The following is a 19,611-nucleotide window of genomic DNA, read 5'->3' as shown; positions in this document are numbered from 1 at the left end:
GTAACAAGTGACCCTCCATCATGGCAACGGGTAATGACAGAGCCGCAATAACAGGGTTGTTTTGGCATTATTTAGGAGCAAACTGACAATGTAAGTTTGAACAGTAAGAACAAAAAGTTTAACATCTCAGCACAATATTACACTGGCCTATACAGCAACTACCTCAGTAGAACAAAATACAATGACAGGCTTTGGTTCCAAATAGTATAACATTTAACTATATTTATAGAATTAAACAATTGTTTAGCATAATGAATACTTTTAATAGGCTACTTTAAGTACAGTTTCATTTTCCTGAAAATTACTTTTACTGAAGTAGGAGTGTGAATGCAGGACTTTTAGTATTGGAGTATTTTCTGTGTGGTATTGACACTTTTACTCAAGTAACTGAATACATCCACCACTGAGGATTACTAAGTATTTGCATAAGGCTATTAAATACAATGTTGAGGAATTTTGTCCAAATTCTTGTAAAATTCTTTTATGTTACTTTACACTATTCCCCTACATTTCAGAGTGAAATATTGTGTGCTTTATTTCTTACTTTTCTTAGGGCAGGGCAAACAATCACAATAGCAAGGAAACTGGACAGACAGGAAATAAACAAACAGTGGATACACAAGGTAAGTATTTCAAAATAAATAGGAAATAAACAGTCCAAACATAAAAAAGTCCTTTCAGGGCAGACCATGACAGCATATCTTTAGAAGAGCTGAGCCTCATGACTAGCTGGCTGAAAGCTCTTCCCTCCATATTCTCCCCGAAACACATAGGAGCCAGAATCTCCAGGTTTCAGGTGTTCATATAACTTAAGCATTCTTTTTGGGGTTGTATTAAAGCTCTGCATCCATTGTTTCTTGTGTTTCTGTGGAGAGGATTTGATTAATTTGATTAATTTTGTTAATAATGTCACATTACCTCTCAGGGGTGACCCTGAACCTGCACAGACACTGGAAACCACCGGAAAAAAAGTATGTTGATGGTCTTCTCGTCCCTGGCTCTGAGCATGTGTAACACTGCTGTTGGTGATGCTCAGGGCCAAATATTGGCTATACAAAATGTTTGCAAAACTATAACTCAGTGTAGGCTCAAGATAAATTCATGAGGACTTAGTCCATCCATCCATCTCCATTACCCATTCTGGTTTTTGTTTTGAAAATGTTAATCAGTAAATATTACTGCTGACTGATGCCTTGTCAATGATTCCATGACATGTAGTGTCCAATAATATTTAGCCAGTTGCCCAGTTAAACATGCATGTTGTCACTCTACATCTTAGTAAGCAAAAACCTCTGGTTCTGAACTTTTTCTTATTGTTACCCTGGTCAACATAGTCTGTTGTTTTTCACTAGTCTGATAATAAGGAACATCCTGCTCATCTCTGTCTCTCAGCCTGCTTATCCAAATAATAGGTCAAGTATGAATTCTATTGTATGTCCCTAATTTTATCATATCTCATGCCTATTTTCACATAAAGAGTTTATGTTATCAGAAACAAATGACATAGGAGCATAATAATGATTAGATATTTTGAGCTAGTATCTACAGTATCTATTAATCTATTGCATGTGTATGTGTGTGTGTGTGTGTGTGTGTGTGTGTGTGTGTGTGTGTGTGTGTGTGTGTGTGTGTGTGTGTGTGTGTGTGTTATGTGCACATATAAAGTGTTCCATGTCATGTCATCAACAGACCTTTAGACTAAGTTCCTCTACAAGAATAATCTTAAACTGGAAGGCATGCAGGACAAATGGAAAGTGGATGTATAAACAGTCTGCTGTGAGAGAGCAGGGAGACTTCACAGAGAGAGGGGATTTTAGAAGTCAGTCTGTTTCATCCTTTTGTAGACTTTGCTTTCACAAGCTTGTGATCCTGCTCACTTAAAATGATGTGTTTTTGTTTTCTTTTTTAGTTTTTTAATGTATATGCACAGCATCGTCCTTATATATGGTAGTTCTTACCAAATTCAGCCATGGTGCTGGATAAACATGCAGTGGAAATTAAAAAGTGTTCGTGTTCAAAACTGTACAATGATCTGAACCAATAAAATACTAAATAGAGAAAAAAAAGAACAAACTTTGGGATGGGATGAATTTAGGGACTGGAGATACCAGTTGAACTTTTATGTATTTGGCAAGTTATGAAAGGAGTGACAGTATTCATAATGCAGATTAGCACCCTTCAGAGTTATATTACTTTTTATATTATGTCATGGGATCATTATGATCGTGGTCAAGGTGGAGCTTGTTTTACCTAGGCCTACTTCTTCCTAATCTGTAATAATGCATCATATTTTATTTGTTGATCAAATGTTATGTATGTAAAATGTTAATCTGTTATCATGGATGTATTATGAGAGAATATGCCCCAATGCACTGACATGTAAAAGGACCTCCAATGTGGGAGCTCCAGACTGAAAGACACACAGCAGCTTTATAGTTGCACTGACTGCTCACAATTTTGTGTCTCTGTAGTTATTTGGAGTCTCTTTATGCTATTTTAATATCCCTTTGTATTCATTTTTGGTCTTATTTTAATTGAGCTCTAGCAGTAAATGTAAAATAAACTAAATACAGTAATGGTGCTTGATTACTTTCCACAACTGCTGATTTCATGGTGTAAATATACTGAATGCTAACTTCTCCTCCGTTTTTAGCATGGTTTTTAGTGTGACGCAGCGCCCTCTTGTGTCTAGCCGCAGGATGAACCTCCACCGGATTGGCTGAGCGGTTGTCAGGAATGTTTACAGGAAACATGGCTTCCCTGTCTGTTGGAGAGCTTCAAGAAATGGAAGGTGAGTAAATTTAGAAAAGATGCAGCCGTGTCATGATTGCGTTATCTAGGTAAACCGACATTTATCTGGACAAACGTGTCTGTTTTTATATGAGCACATCCGGTGACTGTTTCTCCTTGTCACTAACCAGACCTCCATCCTTGTCCAGCTAGCGAGCTAACAGGCTAACAACAAGACTCGTTAGCTGACGTGATTCAGTCAACTCACCCTGTCCTGCTATTCCACATATGACTCATTTCACTTTCTCTAACTGCTTTTTGTAGTCTAATGGTCTGAAACTGGATTTTATGTTAAATGTAGCATGTCCCCCCATATCACATGTTTCCAATTTTAGCTCGTAAACCTGTCTTCTGTTGTCTGGTCAGCTAACTAGCAAGCTAACATGGTTAGCAGTGTGCAGCGTGTGTCAATGTAAGTGAGCTAACCTTAGCCTGGAAGCTGTCTCTAAGCTGGAAATACAGCTGGCACCACATCCATAGCACTTACCAGTAACAGATTTATTCATTGGTAGTTGTTATTGGATACATTGGCCACAGTTGTTCTTGTTGTCACAATTTTTGCATGTATCTAAATGCAGAAATATGGGCTAGCCATAGTATATAGCCCGGGAACAGTGAGAGAGAGGCTGGATGCTCTACATGACACCCCCAAACTCTCAGTGGGCCAGATGGGGCTGGGCCTGCTCTTTGCATCATATTACATTTGCATCAGCTAAAGTTGCCACTGATACATCAGACAATGAGACGAAAGCTCTGCATCTGGATGGTAAGATTAACCTTCTCTTCGTCTGCTGACTGTAGTGGACCGGAGGGGTGAGTCTGAGGAGTCTGGTGATGATGAGACCAGGAGGAGGAGTATCAATGGCGATGTGGACCCCAATCAGCCTGCTACCACAAGTAAATCATCACATTGCACAGCACAGCCACATTGAAATGGCCACATTTAACAAATCAGTCTGTCAGCTGCTATTATTCTGACATGAATAAGCAAGCTACTTAATCTACATTACAGCATTACATAACCATCAATCTTTTCAACTGCTTTCTAAAAGTTTTTTGTGCCTTTCTTGTTTGTTAATACCCTACCTTGATGCATTGGCCTCATTAGTTTATCTGATTTAATCTTGCCCTCATTAAAGGTAAAGAAGAGTCTCCAGTTGACATGGACACCATAACCTTGGACCCAGAGGAAGAGGTTAGAAGATGGTCTAAAAAGATTACTGCTGTTCAGCTGTAGCTACTGTCGAAAGTTAATGATTTATTGATTTTTAGTAAAATGTCCTTTATTTGTAATGACTACTTTTGGTGGGATATAAAAAAAACACATCCGCTGTATTTTAAAAATTATTTTCTTTTCTTACAAAGGTTTCATCACTGCAGCCTTATTTTGTCTCCTATAAAACTTAAATAACAACCACTATTACTTACTACTTACTACTACCCACATACTACTTATAGACAGGATGTCATCCTAAGCTGTTTGTTTTCTTTCTAGGATGTTGATCTTGTTCATTGTCGTATTGGGAAGATTGAAGGATTGGAGGTGCTACAAAAGGCTAAAGTAAGTAACATCAGTAAGTGATGAAGTAATACAACATTTATTGCATGGTAAGCAGGAGTCATTCCTTTATTTTTCCTCTCTAGAAAAACTAGGAACAATTTTGGTGTTTTTTTCCTCTATTAATCATATCTAAAAAAAAAAAAAAAAAAATAACAGTTTGGTGTCTATCATAAATCAAGCTATTGATTGTATCACTTAATTGCCTTCTTTCATTTCTGTATTTATACAGACACTCTCCTTACGACAGAACCTCATCAAAAAGATAGAAAACCTTGACAGTTTGAGTGCACTGAGGGAACTAGATCTCTATGACAATCAGATCCGCAAACTGGAGAACCTGTACAACCTCACAGAGTTGGAGTAAGTGTGAAAAATCTGTCTCTATTTTCCCCACATATGACAGAAGTTCCAGCCAAAGAGTCATGTTGTTAAAGTAGATATAAAGTGATATTGGGATAGTGGTAGTATTTTTCATATGGCTGATATAATAGAACAAAGAGCCCACATCTCAAGTACAATTTATTCTAATGTGGAGATCTGTTTGACTGATCAACAGGCAGCTTGACGTGTCCTTCAACGTTTTGAGGAAGGTGGAGGGTTTGGAGCAGTTGACTCAGCTGAAGAAACTTTTTCTTCTTCACAACAAAATTAGCAGCATTGCCAACCTGGAAAATCTCATAGGCCTGGAGATGCTGGAGCTGGGCTCCAATCGCATCCGGGTGAGACATAAGCAGTGAGAAGTTTGGTTAAACCTTTTTGTAAATGTGGCATATGCTATGAATACCATAACATGTTGCTGTGACATTAGGGCGTAAGTGAAATAATCATGACTTCATTTTACCATGTTTATTTGTGTCTCTTGTTGTGTTCACAGATCATAGAGAACCTGGATACACTGGCGTCTTTGCAAAGTTTGTTTCTTGGCACCAATAAAATAACTCAGCTTCAGAATCTGGAGGGTTTACACAACCTAACTGTTTTAAGCATTCAGGTATTCTAACTCAAATCTTCTTCAGCACATGGATGGGGTTACAATGATTACACTTAATTATGTACACTGACACATTGGTTATTAATGTTGTGTACATTTATTTTCAGAGTAACCGTATTACTAAAATCGAGGGTCTGCAGAACCTTGTCAACCTGAGAGAGCTGTATCTGAGCCACAATGGCATTGAGGTCATTGAGGGCTTGGAGAACAATGTGAGTTATAGACAGCTCATTTCTGAAAGGACTGAATGCCAAACTGTCCATCATGCTTTTTGCTAACTATGCAAACATGTACAACAAAGTTTGTTCTGCACATTCAAAAACTGTTTGCTTTCTCTCACAGAAAAAACTCACAACCCTGGACATTGCTGCCAATCGAGTAAAGAAAATTGAAAACATCAACCATCTGACAGAGCTGCAGGAGTTCTGGGTATGGATCATTTGTGAAGTTGGACAAAAATGTTTACCTTTTTTTTTTTTTGGATTGTTACAGAGCACCTAAAGTCTCATCAGAAGGCCGTTAACACAGCAGACATTTGGATTTGAACCATAGTAACGATAAATAAAATCAACGTTTTCATTTTCATTCATCAATTTCTTGTTGACAGACCCATTTACCTCCCATTTATTTCTTGAAAGTTTCATGGCTGCTTACATGGGCATACACCACTAACAATTTTAGGTGATAGCCATTGAGAGCTCTTACTGCTTACCATGGTGCACCAGTTTAGGTTTGCCACCAGACCTTCAGGGAAGACAAATATAAAGATATTATATTATTATATTATATAACAGTTGACAAATGGAAAAGAAAATGGGAACCCAAAGTCAATCAAGATATACACTTGCTGTTTTTTACAAATTCCTTTCTAAAACCGCATTGTAAGTTTTATTTCTACCACAGCTTTTATATGTTTTTCTTTTATATTGTTATAGTCTTTATTTAATATACTGTATCTTTTTATCTTCTGGCTTGATTAGTCTTTGATAGCCCCATTTTAATTTGACCCGGTAATTGATGGATCGATTAATGCTTTAATATAGTCTTATTAATCGTATCTTTTTATTATTAAACATAAGTTATTTATTTAAATGCTCTTGCTATTTAAGACAATACTAATTGTTTCTTCTGATTGGCTATATTTTCTTTCATTCTCTTCCCAGATGAACGATAATCAGATAGATAACTGGTCAGATCTCGATGAGCTGAAGAATGCCAAGTCTCTGGAGACGGTCTATCTTGAAAGAAACCCGCTACAGAAGGATCCACAGTACCGGCGAAAGATCATGCTGGCGCTGCCCAGTGTACGCCAGATCGACGCTACCTTCATCCGCTTCTAAACTGCAGTATACAACTCACCTGCCAACTTCACAGTGTTCTCCCTCACCTCCCTCCCTCCCTACTCTGCCTACAGAAACAAAATTAATTTTGAAACACATTGGCCTCACTGAATCATATAGTCACTCCATACACAAATGTACATTCCAACATGAAACTGACCCACAGCTCACTCAACATACATGTATGCATGTATGCACTCATTCACACCTTGATCTATGCTATTGTGTGAAAGCTTTATTTATTTATTAAGCTGGATATGAACTGTGAAAGTACCCGACGCCCATATCCTCATTTATCCTCCGCGCTTATTTTTCTTTTATTGTTTTGCATGTAGGACACAGTATGGAGACATCTTCTTTCCTCAATCATACAGTGACCATCAGCAAAATAAGAAATTAATCTCATTTATCACGTCGTTGAAGTTGCACTGCTAACATAAGAGAGAAAAGAGTGGTAGTCATAATATTTGAGGGACTTTGAGAGTTTATTCTTTTTGGTTGTACAGGATGAGACTGTTCTTACAAGGTACACAGTGAGTAAATGAACAACTAAGCATTGACATTAAAGGGAAAGCCCATGAAAAAATAGAATTTATATATTTAAATCTTCACAATACTACTTATTGTCTCGTTTGGTTTATCATGCTTCAAAACTGCCCCAGTTATCAAACTTGGCAGCCACAGAAACATCAAAAATTAAGCCTAAGATGCCATACTGACGCCGTGCAGTTTGAAGCAGTTTAGTTAAGTGGCACTTACGTACATCAATCTTTTTATGGAAAACATATCAGCGGAAACTGATGAATCATTTTAATAAACTGGTATCGTGGGCTCATTTTGATGTCTATTCCTTGTTCCAGATATTTTACAGCTCATAGGCCAATTTTCAGATTAACAAGACTGACCTGTGCAGTAAAATAAAGCTCATTAGAATGTGAAGTAATTTAACACGTTTATGAAGATGGTTTTGTAATCAGTGGTACATCACCCTTTTTTTGTTTGTTTTTTTTGTTTGTTTGTTTGCTGGTTTGGCTGTTTTTTTTTTTTTTACCTTGAATACATCACAGATTACAGCCTTGTTTGTCTTTTGATTTTGGGAAGCTTAATTGATTACAGTAAAATGTAGAGTAAATTTGCTTTCTAAGGGGAGGACTGGTCTCACGTCAGTGATGTTAACTAATGTAAGATAAATTACTTCATGCTGTTGGCACAGACAATTTTTTTTTTACATTTTGAGATTTACTGAAGACACTACAGTGACACATTCTGTATTATTCTCATTTGACCTTTGATAATGCTTAAAAATAATTATTTATTGGCCATGTTTACCACCTTAAACCAAAAGTAAATGACTTTTTCTTGTGATCTCTTGTATATAATGCTTGAGTGCACTTGATTTATTCCCTTTTAAAATTAAAAAGTGATGCATCTTTTATATGAAACTAATTTCCCACCTCAGGGCTAAAAGGTCTCATGACAAAATGGTGCAGATTCCAGCGCATCACTGCATTTACATGGAGAGTGCTAAACTAAGTGCTTTCTGTGTAAGATAGAGCGTTATGTAATTCATTTCATCTCGGTTTGTAGCAGGCCCTCCAATTGTTAAATTGGGCCAAGTTAATACTGAATCTCCCTTTGCAATTAAGAAAAGAACTTCCTGGTTTGTATCATAGGTTTCTATAGCTGACCATTTGTTCTTTGTCAAAGAAATAGAAATTGTGGAACAAACTTTTTAAATTCAATGATTATCATTACTTAGCTGTAGAACATTTATGAGCCCATATCAGACCATCAGCAAAACTGAAGAACATTGTGCATTATTGATATGAATGTAATGTTATTTTATATTCAGCTTTAACATAAGTTACTTTATAATTGGAATTGTCACTTTGTGTACTTGTAAATATAGTTTGGACATCTCATGTAGCAAATCAGTGCCATCATCACCTTCCCTTTGTAAAGTGATATTGTTTTTTCTTGTTTGTGCCGCAGCACACAACAGATCTGTGTGATATACTGTAATGAAGATAAGTTGACCTCTAGTGGTCATTGAATGAGCAATTACTCCAATTGCTATTAGCTCACTGTTGTTAGAACTGAGTCTTCAGGTTTTGGACTTGGTTGATGCTGTTTTCAAACTGAATGTATTATGCAAATAACAATAAAATGACACTAGTTAAATAGCAAGTCTATGTAGCTTTAATGTATAAGCTATTATATTTGTCAACAGAATAGTCATGTATTACTGAGGGCCTCACTCCATAACTTTTTTGTAACTTTCTTAATTTACAACAAAGAGGTACAACACTAATAATTCATCATAGTAGAAGATGCATATTAACTTTGTACAAGTCAGGGAAATCCCTCAATAATGGCTGTTAGTTTGCAGCAAATGTCTGTTTGCTGTAGTGATTGTATTTACTTCTTTTCACTTCAAAAATCAAGATAATATGACCGGGGGTGTCACGCAAGTGTATGCAAATACCAGTAACACGCCATTGTTTCTTACTGAACTACATTACCCAAAACGCATCACAATCCTTTGGTGACGCATGCGGCTCGCGCCGCGCCAGGCAGGGGGAAAAGGACGGCGTAGCGCATGCGCCACATTTATGTTGTTGTTTGTGGCGGTAAGATGGCGGCGCTCGGAGACACCTCAGCTCCGGGGGTGAACGGGTTAATACAACAATTCACAGCAATAACAGGTAAAAATAACATTTCATTTAGCATTTGATCTATTAAGTAGGTTTGGGTTGTCCAACAGGAATACCCCCCTTTGTCCAACAATCCACAAAAATAGTGCGCAGATGAGAAAACGGACGTTAAGTCTTGCTATGGCCCCTGCGCTGTCAATGCTTTGCAGAGGGAAAAACCAGAGCCAGTTATCTTCTAAACTCAAGTGAAAGACTCAGGAAAGGGATCTCAAAACCACCAGCTTTGAATATTATCCATAATAGCCACTTAGAAATATCAGATTTAGTCTGCGGTGCTCATCAAAGAGACTATGTCGCTAGCCTAGAGCTGGTTTTATGCTCTTTTTTGCACTGCCTGGTTGTTTGATAATGTGGAATGGACGTCGGCTGAGAACATTTCCCTTCTTCATCACCAGCCAGGCTTCATGTTGTCTTGCTGTCAGCTTCACTCTGACTGTGGTCTTAACCACACTCGGATGAACACACTATCCGTCTCTGCCTATTCACTCAGGGGTCCTCGGTGGTTTGTGTACGCTTTAACACAATGGACAGTTTTTCAGTTTTAAGTTATTTATCGGAGAAAACAGGAGACTCAGGTCGGGGGCTGTTACCAGACTTGGAAAGTGAAACGGACATGCGCAGTACAAACGGAAAGCTCATAGAAGCCAGACCGTACCCTACTCTTAAAAAGACTAAAAGTTAATCCTCAGATATAATGTTTTCTCATAAGCATGATATTATAATAGTTTCATGCATTGTGGGGATTCATTATCTGAATACATTAAAGGACTATTCTGCTGTTTTTGCACGTTTTAGCATATTCGCTACGGATCGTGTAACCTGTACTTTGAATTGGTGCCTACTATATCCCCCGAAGCAGTCCGTAGCTCTTTCTAATCTGGATGCATTTTTTCCTGTGTTGACTTTCAAGCACTTCTTTGGCTCTCATTTCTGTACAATGTTATCACAATTTAAAAGTATCAATACGACAATGTGGAAATACTCTGTTACAAGTAAAATTCCTGCATTAAAAATTTAACTTAAGCAATAGTCCATAAGTATCATAATCAAAACTACTGTTATGCAGAATGGTCCATTTCAGAACAATGTTTATTATATTATTTGACACTGTACATCATAACGGTTTAGCTGGTAACGGTGGGGTTAATTTTATCTACTTCATGTACTGCAGAGTACCTTGTCAAGTCTTATATTAATCTGTAAAAGTACATCATAATTCATTTGTTGGTTTTAGTTTGTAATCTGAATCTGTAAAGTAACTTGTGACTGAGGTTATCAGATAAATATAATGCAGTACAAAGTACAATATTTTACTTGGGTAAAGTACAAATACCTTAAATTGTGCTTAAGTACATTACTTTCCACCCTTTGCAAAGACTTCTGCTCATTCACCACAGTGAACAGCATCTCTGCCTTATGACTGAGTTACATTGTTTTAGCATTTTATAAGAACCCATTGCAAAGTATTTGATTCTGTAATCACACACGAAAACAATACTTAACAGGATGTTCATATTGACAGGGTATTTAACAAGCCTGTTTCATTTGTGTGGAAGTATGTATTGTCACAAAATAGTGAAGTTAATTGATTAATTTGATACACAGCCTCTAATTCTACTATGTACGTACTATTTTTCAATTGAAAAATGTTGTGAATAGTTCATATCTTGGTCACGATTCTTTAATAATTAAGTTACAGAATCCATATCAAATATTGGCCATTGGATTAAAAAAGAAAAAAGAAAAAGCCACCAGCCACAACATGCAAACATCAATACAGATATTAAATAGTTTATTTCAGATAAAACAGACAATCTGGGAACATACATATTAACATACAACATTACTAGTGATTTGCAGTTTTCCATCACAAGGGTGGGTGATATGATGATACATACTTGTTTATACTGAGGTTTCCATTCATTTTATAACCCACAGGGTGTTGCAAACCATTACACAGGTCTGCTTTATGGCAGTATTGGATTTTAATGTTTAATGTTTTTTTTGTTTTGTTTTATTTTTTTGTTTTTGTGTCAGTGTGGTTTGTCAGTTATGTAATTAGGTGGAATGCCCAAGTTAGTCTGTCCATAACCTGCTTCTTAATTGATTTCCCAGACCTGCTCATGTTTATACCTTGATAACAGAGTAAAAGTTGTATTGTCAAATTGTGTGTTGTATTGTCAGTTGTGTTGTTTTGCACATTTAAACTATGGTACTAAATTAATTACATGAAGAGTGAGTGTCCACACAAATGTAGCTGTGCATTTTTATCTATATATGTTCCTCTGTGTCGGTATGTCTATGTCAAATGCTCTCCTAGGAGCCACAGAGAGCGTAGGGAAACATATGTTGGAAGCATGTAACAACAACCTGGAGATGGCAGTGACCATGTTCCTGGATGGAGGTGGGATAGCAGAGGAGCCCAGCACCAGCTCCAGTTCAGCAGCTTCAAGCAGCAGAGCACCCCCTTCAGAGTAAGTTCATACTTTTCTTTCCAAACGTGTGTCAAACTAAAGTAGAAAACAGTCTTTGGATTTTTTTTCGTCACGTTTTAGTATCTGAAAAATACACTCAATTTTTTTTTTTATAGTGCTCCTAAATTTCTTTAGTAGTTCACAGTTATAGGAACATTTGGTATTCAAAGCACAGCTGTCATTAGGTTGTGTAATCAAATCAGAGAGTGTATCTTTATAACATGATTAATGTGGATAATTTGCTCTAGATTGTTTTGTATCTAAGATTAATATGTATTTCATTATGCCTCAGTGAAGTACGAGCGCCCATTCCGCAGAAGCAGGACATATTAGTGGAACCAGAACCACTGTTTGGAGGTATTGTACTGCTTTCTTTTCTTATTCTTTATCATTCAAATACACCTAAAACTAAATTGCTGTTTTTACTGGCGATCGAGCCTCAAAATCATCTGAGTGTGACTTTTGATATTTGAATTACACATGCAGTGCCAAAGCGGAGAAGACCTGCTCGGTCAATATTTGATGGTTTCCGAGACTTCCAAACAGAAACAAGTAAGTAATATTAAAGCTTTTTAAGATTGAGACAGCCACATTTTTGTACACAAGCCCAAAACTAATGTACCCAAAATAAAAATGTTACTGCTCTTCAGCCCTTTTGATCACAGTCATAACCCTGGTCTCTTTTTGAAACACGATTTTTACAACCAAAACGTCAGTATGAGTATAACAGATGCTGAACAAAAGTTGCAGTGGCACAATGTAGAATTTCTCAAGATTGTATGAAGATTGGGTTCTAAAACACAACTAAAGTAGCGCTACCATGGCCAAAGTGTCACGCTGGTGGGAAAGTGTATATTAAAAGGTTAAAATTAGGTTTTAAATTAAAGCTGCACAATAACAACCAACAACAGCCAAGTGCCAAAATCTGTCACTTGTCTCTCTGTCTGAACCTCTCTATGACTTTACATCCTATAATGACTGAGAACGTTTTTCTTCTCCTAGTCCGCCAGGAACAGGAGCTGCGTAACGGTGGGACAGTGGATAAGAAACTGAGCACCCTGGCAGACCTTTTCCGTCCTCCCATTGAGCTCATGCACAAAGGCAGCTTTGAGACGGTAAGGAGTCACTCACCGGACACTTTACACCATACGTCTTTATTCGGTCTGTGTGAACTTTTAGTGAAATTTCAGATGGTGACGGTGTCGATCACAGGTGGGAAAGGTCAGGAGTATGAAGGTTGTCACTTTTTTAATGATAGTGTTATTCACTCATTAGCTGGGTGTGCACTCATGGTATTTGTGAAGTAAGCTGTTGTAGAGACTCAGTCCACTATGACATGTGATCACGTACCGCTGATGTTATGACTATTTTCCAAAAAGGAAAACCTGTTTATTTAGTGAATGTAGTTAATTGTGCTTTTGGCTTTCATCCACATTTGTCAACTTAGCAATTTCACCACTTATTTGTCAAGCCAAGCTTGATTCCATGTCTTTTTTTCTGATTCTGTATTTCCTCTTTTGTGTTTACAGGCAAAAGACTGTGGACAGCTGGAGAACAAGTGGCTAATGATCAACATTCAAAATGTTCAGGACTTCGCCTGTCAGTGCCTGAACAGGGATGTTTGGAGTAACGATGCAGTGAAGACCATCATCAGAGAACACTTCATATTCTGGCAGGTATGCAGTTTCAAAACTCTGGGTCATACCTGATCTGATGTTGTCATGTTCCTGCAAACATTGCTTTGAGGTTTTTACGAGGATTGAGTTGTTCCAATGTTTCTGAGATGAAACTGTTTTGATATAAAACATAAAGAAAATAATTATCCATGCACAAAATGTATGTGGTTGTTGGCGAAAGAAGAAAAACATAAAAAGTTAACCAAAGGTACATAAAATATAAGAAACACTACATCACCCAGCGATAATATAGTCCATATCCCGCGGTGTGAGGTGACAGAGTTGGCAAGTCATTAAAGAGAAGCTGCAAGTCACTTTTTCCATGTTTTAACTATTGTATTGTGCAACATCTTTCATTACAGGTATATCATGATAGTGAAGAGGGACAAAGATACATCCAGTTCTATAAGCTGAACAAGTTTCCCTACATTTCCATCCTCGACCCCCGCACAGGTGAGTGGTGAGTTCATGTGAATTGAGGTAGTGGTAGTGCATTTAAGCAGTGTAGATTTTAGAAGTTACTAAACAGAAAAACACAGGTCAAAGAGCTTTAATAACAACTCTCACTCACTCTACCCTGATAGGTCCCTCTCCCTTGTATGTATTATCTGCTCCATGTTGCTGCTGTTCTTTTGTGTTGGTTTATTTTTAAGTTGATAACATATTCCTCTTGCTCATAACTTCCAGAAGAGGAGGTAATGCATCATGGGAAGTAATTTAAAAGCAGTATAGTATACTTGAATAATGCTGTGTGGATGAGCAAGAGATCCTCCAATTATTAAGTGACAGGATTAATACAGACCAACAACAGATTTTCAGTAAATAAATACCAGAGATAAATGTGAACTGTACTGTCATGTGTGTGACAATACAAACAGAACAAAACAATGTTAGTGAGCAAATGTGTTACTCTATATCTTTATATCTGCAAACTAGCTCCAGATTGATGCATTTGAACACATATCTTCAGTCATTTCCATTCCCTGCGTTTTGCCATCTTTTAATAATGTTCTATAAATAAATTCCGTTATTGACCTGTGCTGCTGATAACATGTTCTTTTGTAGGTCAAAAAATGGTGGAGTGGAACCAGCTGGATGTGGCATCGTTCCTGGAGCAGGCGTCCGGCTTCCTGGCAGAGCACGGGCAGCTCGACGGGCCATCCTGCCACGCACCCCCTGCCAAACGAGCTCGCTCTGTGGGTCTCTCATCCCATGTCTCACCCTTTAATTCTCATTCTGTTTCTGCTCTGATAAGATCTCTCCTCTCTTTCATTGAGATTCTCTCTAAGTTTTTTCCTGTCATAACTCACAAGCGTTTATCAGTTGTAGAGTCTTTGGCCATTGTAATGTTGTGATACAGATTCATTGTTGTCTCTTCCTGGCCGTAAATGCATGTAGAAGACAACATCTTTATGAACTTATAAACATCACAGTGAAATTAATAGTGAATGCATCTACCTGCTAAGTCATTAATCCCTTATTATTAATGATCATTTCTCAAATTTTGCACGTCTTGCCATTAGCCAATTGTCAATATTAACTTATTTTAAAGATTGTGATATTTGATTTTGTCAGTACCACATTGCCTGCACTAGTATGTTAAGTTTTACCCCCATTTCTGTTATTTTACCCAGCTCTTTGATTTGTTTTCTACAGCTGCACTCTGTTTTTGTTTCTAGGAGAGTCTGATTGATGCCAGTGAAGACAGTCAGCTGGAGGCAGCAATCCGAGCCTCCCTACAGGAGACCCACTACGAGTCCTCAAATGTCCCCGAAGCCCCCGATTCCCCTCGATCAGAAGACGAATCAGATGCAGAGCCTTTCTCTGACAGTGAGGGTCCCATCTCTGTTGATGGCTCAGACAGTGAAACGCCAGTACCCCACGAAGAGAAAAGTTCTACCAGCAAACACACCCCAGTCCCTTCGGCCCCTGCGGCACAGCAACGTCTACATCCCGATAGTTCAACTTCTTCCCACAGAAAGTCTCCGTACAAAGAAAACAACCACAGTCACAAGAAAGAGGAGAGTAAAAAGAACCATCTGGAGCCCTCGGCTGCTGGTCCTCGTCATCCTCAGCCTCTCCCAGATTCTGGAGGGAACCACTGTTCCCCAGCAGCAGAAAGCGCTGGACCGTCAAAGACCAGCACCACCAACACCTGTGACGTGGACTGTCCTGATGACAATGGTATGAGAATGTGTAATTCTAAACCTGAAACCGTTATGATGAGGGTTATGGTATGAGGGTATGTTTGTGTCTGAGTGGAAAATGTCTTTGAGTTAGTCTCCAGCCTGCAGACAGACCCCCTCTCAAAATGTTTTGAGGATAAGTTAATGAGCACTTGCGGGGTCAAGCCGTCAGCCTGTTAAAGTATTCAGCAGTACTCAGTGAGGGCTGGAACCTGCTCATGTGTTGCTCTGGTAATGTAACACAGTGTCACACTGGGACATCCTTTGAGCTCAAAGGTAAATTTATAGATTTTAGGGGTTACGGCACAGGTATTAAACACACATCTAGCAAAGCCATTTACAAACTTTGTACTTACGACACTATACTCTATATAGAATTTGAATTTGTTTTGGGTGACCTACACTGGCTACCCATGGCTGCCCGAATCTAATTCAAATCAATAATGCTTACCTTCAGAGTGACATCTGAGTCTGCACACCTCTATTTGAACTCAATCACAAAGACTTATGCTCCTTTTCGGCCACTGCGTTCCTCCAAGGAATGTCGTCTGGCATTGCCGTCCCTGCACACGATGCAGTTCTGACTGTTCTCTTCTGTGGTTCCCCAGTGGTAAAATAAGCTACCAAATGCTATCAGAACAGGGATGTCCCTCTTTATCTACAAAAATCTCCTGAGGACTCATCTCTTCCCAGAGCACCTCCTCTCCTAACACCTATAACACCCCAACATGCCTAACTAGCACTTACTATGCACATTCGGTGCACTTTCTTACTTTGATCTCCTTGCACTTATTGAATAGATGTAGTACTTACAGCAAGGTCTCCTACTGCATTGAAGCTTTAGTGTTGTCCCTCATTTGTAAGTTGCTTTGGATAAAAGCCTCTTCCAAACGAGTAAATTTAGATGTTATATACTGCTCACTGTATACTGTACAGCCAAGGGGAAATGACACATGGTAAAAAAAAAAAAAACTATTTTGCTACAGAGAATGATGCCAAATTTAAGTTTAAGTTTTTGGTTCAGACAACAGATGCATCTTTTCCGAAAGATATTTACCACAATGTTTTTTCTTTTTTTCCCACACAGGTCCCAAAGCCAGGTTGATGCTCCGTTACCCAGATGGACAGAGAGAGCAAATTTCCTTGTCTTCTAAAGCAAAACTATTGGTGAGAGCACCATAACAATTATTTTAGAGGAATAGTTCAATATTTTGGAAATACACTTCTTTGCTTTGTTGCTGAGAGTCAGATGAGATAATGCCATCTCACGTCCATGTGTTGGACTATTTTTTGGCCTGCACCACTTGACAGACTCCAGGAAGTTACTGCTTCTTATCAAAAAATATTCTGACACATAACTCATAACTCAAAACAGTTTTTGTACAGATTAAACAAACAAGATGCAACATTTTACTTAGTGTTTGGTGCTTTAGTGGTGCTGATAGGAGGATTTTATTTTTACTTTATACAGAACCAGGTTAGCTGTTTCCCCCTGTTTCCAGTCTTTATGCTAAGCTAAGCTAACGGCTACTTGTTTCATCTTCATATTCATTGTACTCCTACTCTTTTTAATTAAAATAAATGTGAGCATTTCGTTGTTATGCCCAGTCAGCAGTGAATATAATCACATGAATGCTCATTTTTACTTAAAATATCTCACTTCTGGTTTGTCACTCTCTCTTCAAGGCCCTGGTAAGACACGTACAATCCAAGGGTTACCCTAACGAACGCTTCGAACTCGTCACCAACTTTCCCAGAAGGAAGCTTGCCCACTTGGACTATGACATCACACTGCAGGAGGCGGGGCTTTGTCCACAGGAGACTGTATTTGTGCAGGAGAGGAACTAGCCTTTTCCCAGACACACTCACTTTTTGCTTTTCTGTATCTCTCTGGTAGACCTCACCCTTTCACCAATGATCTGGGACGATGTTACTGGCCTTGATCCCATAACCTTCTGTTCACCTGGAATTAGGCCCTGTTTTTTTGCCAAGACAACTCTTAGTGGCTGGACTACTTTCCCGGCCACTCTACTGACAGCCTAATCCCTTTGTAGTGCTCTACCATTGGCCAGTAAGGTGTTGCAGACACCAGGTATTTTTTAATGTGTTAAATTCTGTTTTGATGCAGGCTTCAGTTCATTCTGATCACTGAGGCACATCACAATAGAATATATATGATATAGTTCATATTTAAATAAAATTTAAAAAAAACCCAAATAAAGGATCGTAAATTGTCAATGAGGCACCAGGGACTTGTACAAAAAGACTTTTACCTCCCAGAAAGGACGTTAAATGTCAGAGTTTATTTTCTAGCTCTTCTTGTCATTTTCTGTACCTGGGGACAGGTAAAGGGAGGCTCATTCTTGTTTATTTTGACCCAAATTTGGTCTCTCACTCGGTCATTGTTTGAACAATTGTAATTATTTGGAAAGCAGGGGCAATAAGAGAAAAGATCTGCAAATTACAACTCAAAATAAATGTGTCAGATATCAGTGACACACTTGTGTAGATCTGAGAGGATTTGGGTAGATCTACACATTTTTACTCAAGTTTCTATTAGAGACTAGTAGATTGTTTTTGGATTTCAACTTTTGATACAGAAGGGAATGAATGAAGGGTGGTACATCTCATCAGTCGGACCTACACTGTACAGAGATGGCTTAGAGAGACTGATATTTAGCTGTAGTCATTGTTTCTTTTCTTTTTTTATATGCTGCCGAGAAAATATGCTGATGTTGAAATATAACCACCAAAACCAAGGGAGATTCTGCTTGGTCTTTTCTTACTCTATTGTATAAACTAGTTATTGAAAGAAAAAACAATTAAAAGTCTCATAGAGACAGAAAAGGAGCAACACCCCAGAATCAACCCCAACAAATTACAATGCAGATGTTTGTTGTACTGTGGATAGGAACAAAAGAGACAGACTACGTTTGAAGAAAATGATCATTCTGAATGTGATATGAAAATGATTGCCTGATTTACTGGTCATGTGTTGTACCTCAAAGAATGACATTGTCTACTAAATGAAACAGGACAGTAGCTATATAAAGATGTGAGATTTTTCACGCATCAGCCAATTTACTAGTTTAAACTAGTCCGTCCCTTAACAGAAAGGATGATGGAGGCAGGATCTAGGTCTGATGCACATGGTTATAACTACAGTTTTTTAAAGAAGATGCAGCAATCAACCTTTTGATGTAAAACGTGCCTTCAGTGTAAACAGCTGTTGCAGTTTCACACAGTTCTTCACGTGGTCAGTTGGTGGTGGTAATGTGCAACAATTCACCAATAAATGAGAAGAAGAAGAAGAAGACGATTAAACAAGTATAACTAATGAAGGTTTCACAATATACAAATAAGCTTTGCAAATGTTTACAGCGGTATAGGAAATAATGTCAGTGTGTTAGACTCTTAGTTCACAGTGAACCAAGCTGTAGCAGTTAGTTCTGCTGAGAAGCCGCTTTCTCTTGTGATACTTTTTTTGTGTTTAAAAGTTTCTTGTCAAGCACTCCAATCCTAGAAGAATGGAAATGATGTATACTGTCACATTACTTTACTAATATCAGAAAGAGGTCAAATGTCAGCTTGAATCACATGCTATTCAATGACATGTTTGATTACAGAAAGTAAATTCATGTTATATTCCCTTTAAGATGAGGGGCCAGCTGACAATAGTAGTGTCTGTACGGGGCAACGGTCAGAGTTGAAAGAAAAGGACTTGCAGCTGTACAAACAGATGAGGACACTGACTGTTTCTCTCCCCACAATGTTTGGATACTACAGTACGTAAAGGGCATTCCGTCACGACCTCCTTTTTTTCCCCTTTTTTTTGCATAATGGAAAAAAGGTGGGTGAGGAGCAATGTGCTGGTAAAGG

At 38.2% G+C, this 19,611-nt stretch overlaps 2 protein-coding genes across 2 annotated transcripts; both read left to right on the top strand.

Moving 5' to 3' along the window:
* Positions 1-2,679: 2,679 nt before the first annotated feature.
* ppp1r7 (protein phosphatase 1, regulatory (inhibitor) subunit 7) lies at positions 2,680-8,865 on the top strand. Its single transcript, XM_056392226.1, has 10 exons — positions 2,680-2,791; positions 3,592-3,687; positions 3,930-3,985; positions 4,286-4,351; positions 4,581-4,711; positions 4,908-5,070; positions 5,226-5,342; positions 5,450-5,554; positions 5,685-5,771; positions 6,506-8,865. The coding sequence occupies exons 1-10, from the start codon at positions 2,737-2,739 to the stop codon at positions 6,680-6,682; spliced, it is 1,053 nt and encodes a 350-aa protein (XP_056248201.1). The 5' UTR covers positions 2,680-2,736; the 3' UTR covers positions 6,683-8,865.
* Positions 8,866-9,284: 419 nt separating this feature from the next.
* Positions 9,285-19,249, top strand: ubxn7 (UBX domain protein 7). The gene is made up of 11 exons (XM_056390728.1): positions 9,285-9,387; positions 11,717-11,870; positions 12,163-12,227; positions 12,357-12,422; positions 12,873-12,985; positions 13,400-13,546; positions 13,909-13,999; positions 14,612-14,742; positions 15,226-15,730; positions 16,820-16,899; positions 17,419-19,249. Exons 1-11 carry the CDS (start codon positions 9,318-9,320, stop codon positions 17,578-17,580), a joined length of 1,584 nt encoding a protein of 527 aa, XP_056246703.1. The 5' UTR covers positions 9,285-9,317; the 3' UTR covers positions 17,581-19,249.
* Positions 19,250-19,611: the final 362 nt, after the last annotated feature.

This window comes from Seriola aureovittata, chromosome 12 (genome assembly GCF_021018895.1).
Source record: "Seriola aureovittata isolate HTS-2021-v1 ecotype China chromosome 12, ASM2101889v1, whole genome shotgun sequence".
Classification (NCBI taxonomy): Eukaryota; Metazoa; Chordata; class Actinopteri; order Carangiformes; family Carangidae; genus Seriola; species Seriola aureovittata.
This window is presented reverse-complemented; position numbering and strand designations above follow the sequence as displayed.

What these genes read in the sequence shown, in the direction of transcription:
- ppp1r7 (XM_056392226.1), top strand. Translation starts at nt 2,737, where the DNA reads ATGTTTACAGGAAACATGGCTTCCCTGTCTGTTGGAGAGCTTCAAGAA. An exon ending in TACAACCTCACAGAGTTGGA is followed by an intron (nt 4,712 to 4,907) that starts GTAAGTGTGAAA and finishes ACTGATCAACAG; the next exon opens with GCAGCTTGACGTGTCCTTCA. An exon ending in CAGAGCTGCAGGAGTTCTGG is followed by an intron (nt 5,772 to 6,505) that starts GTATGGATCATT and finishes TTCTCTTCCCAG; the next exon opens with ATGAACGATAATCAGATAGA.
- ubxn7 (XM_056390728.1), top strand. Translation starts at nt 9,318, where the DNA reads ATGGCGGCGCTCGGAGACACCTCAGCTCCGGGGGTGAACGGGTTAATA. An exon ending in ACAATTCACAGCAATAACAG is followed by an intron (nt 9,388 to 11,716) that starts GTAAAAATAACA and finishes ATGCTCTCCTAG; the next exon opens with GAGCCACAGAGAGCGTAGGG. An exon ending in GGACTGTCCTGATGACAATG is followed by an intron (nt 15,731 to 16,819) that starts GTATGAGAATGT and finishes TTTCCCACACAG; the next exon opens with GTCCCAAAGCCAGGTTGATG.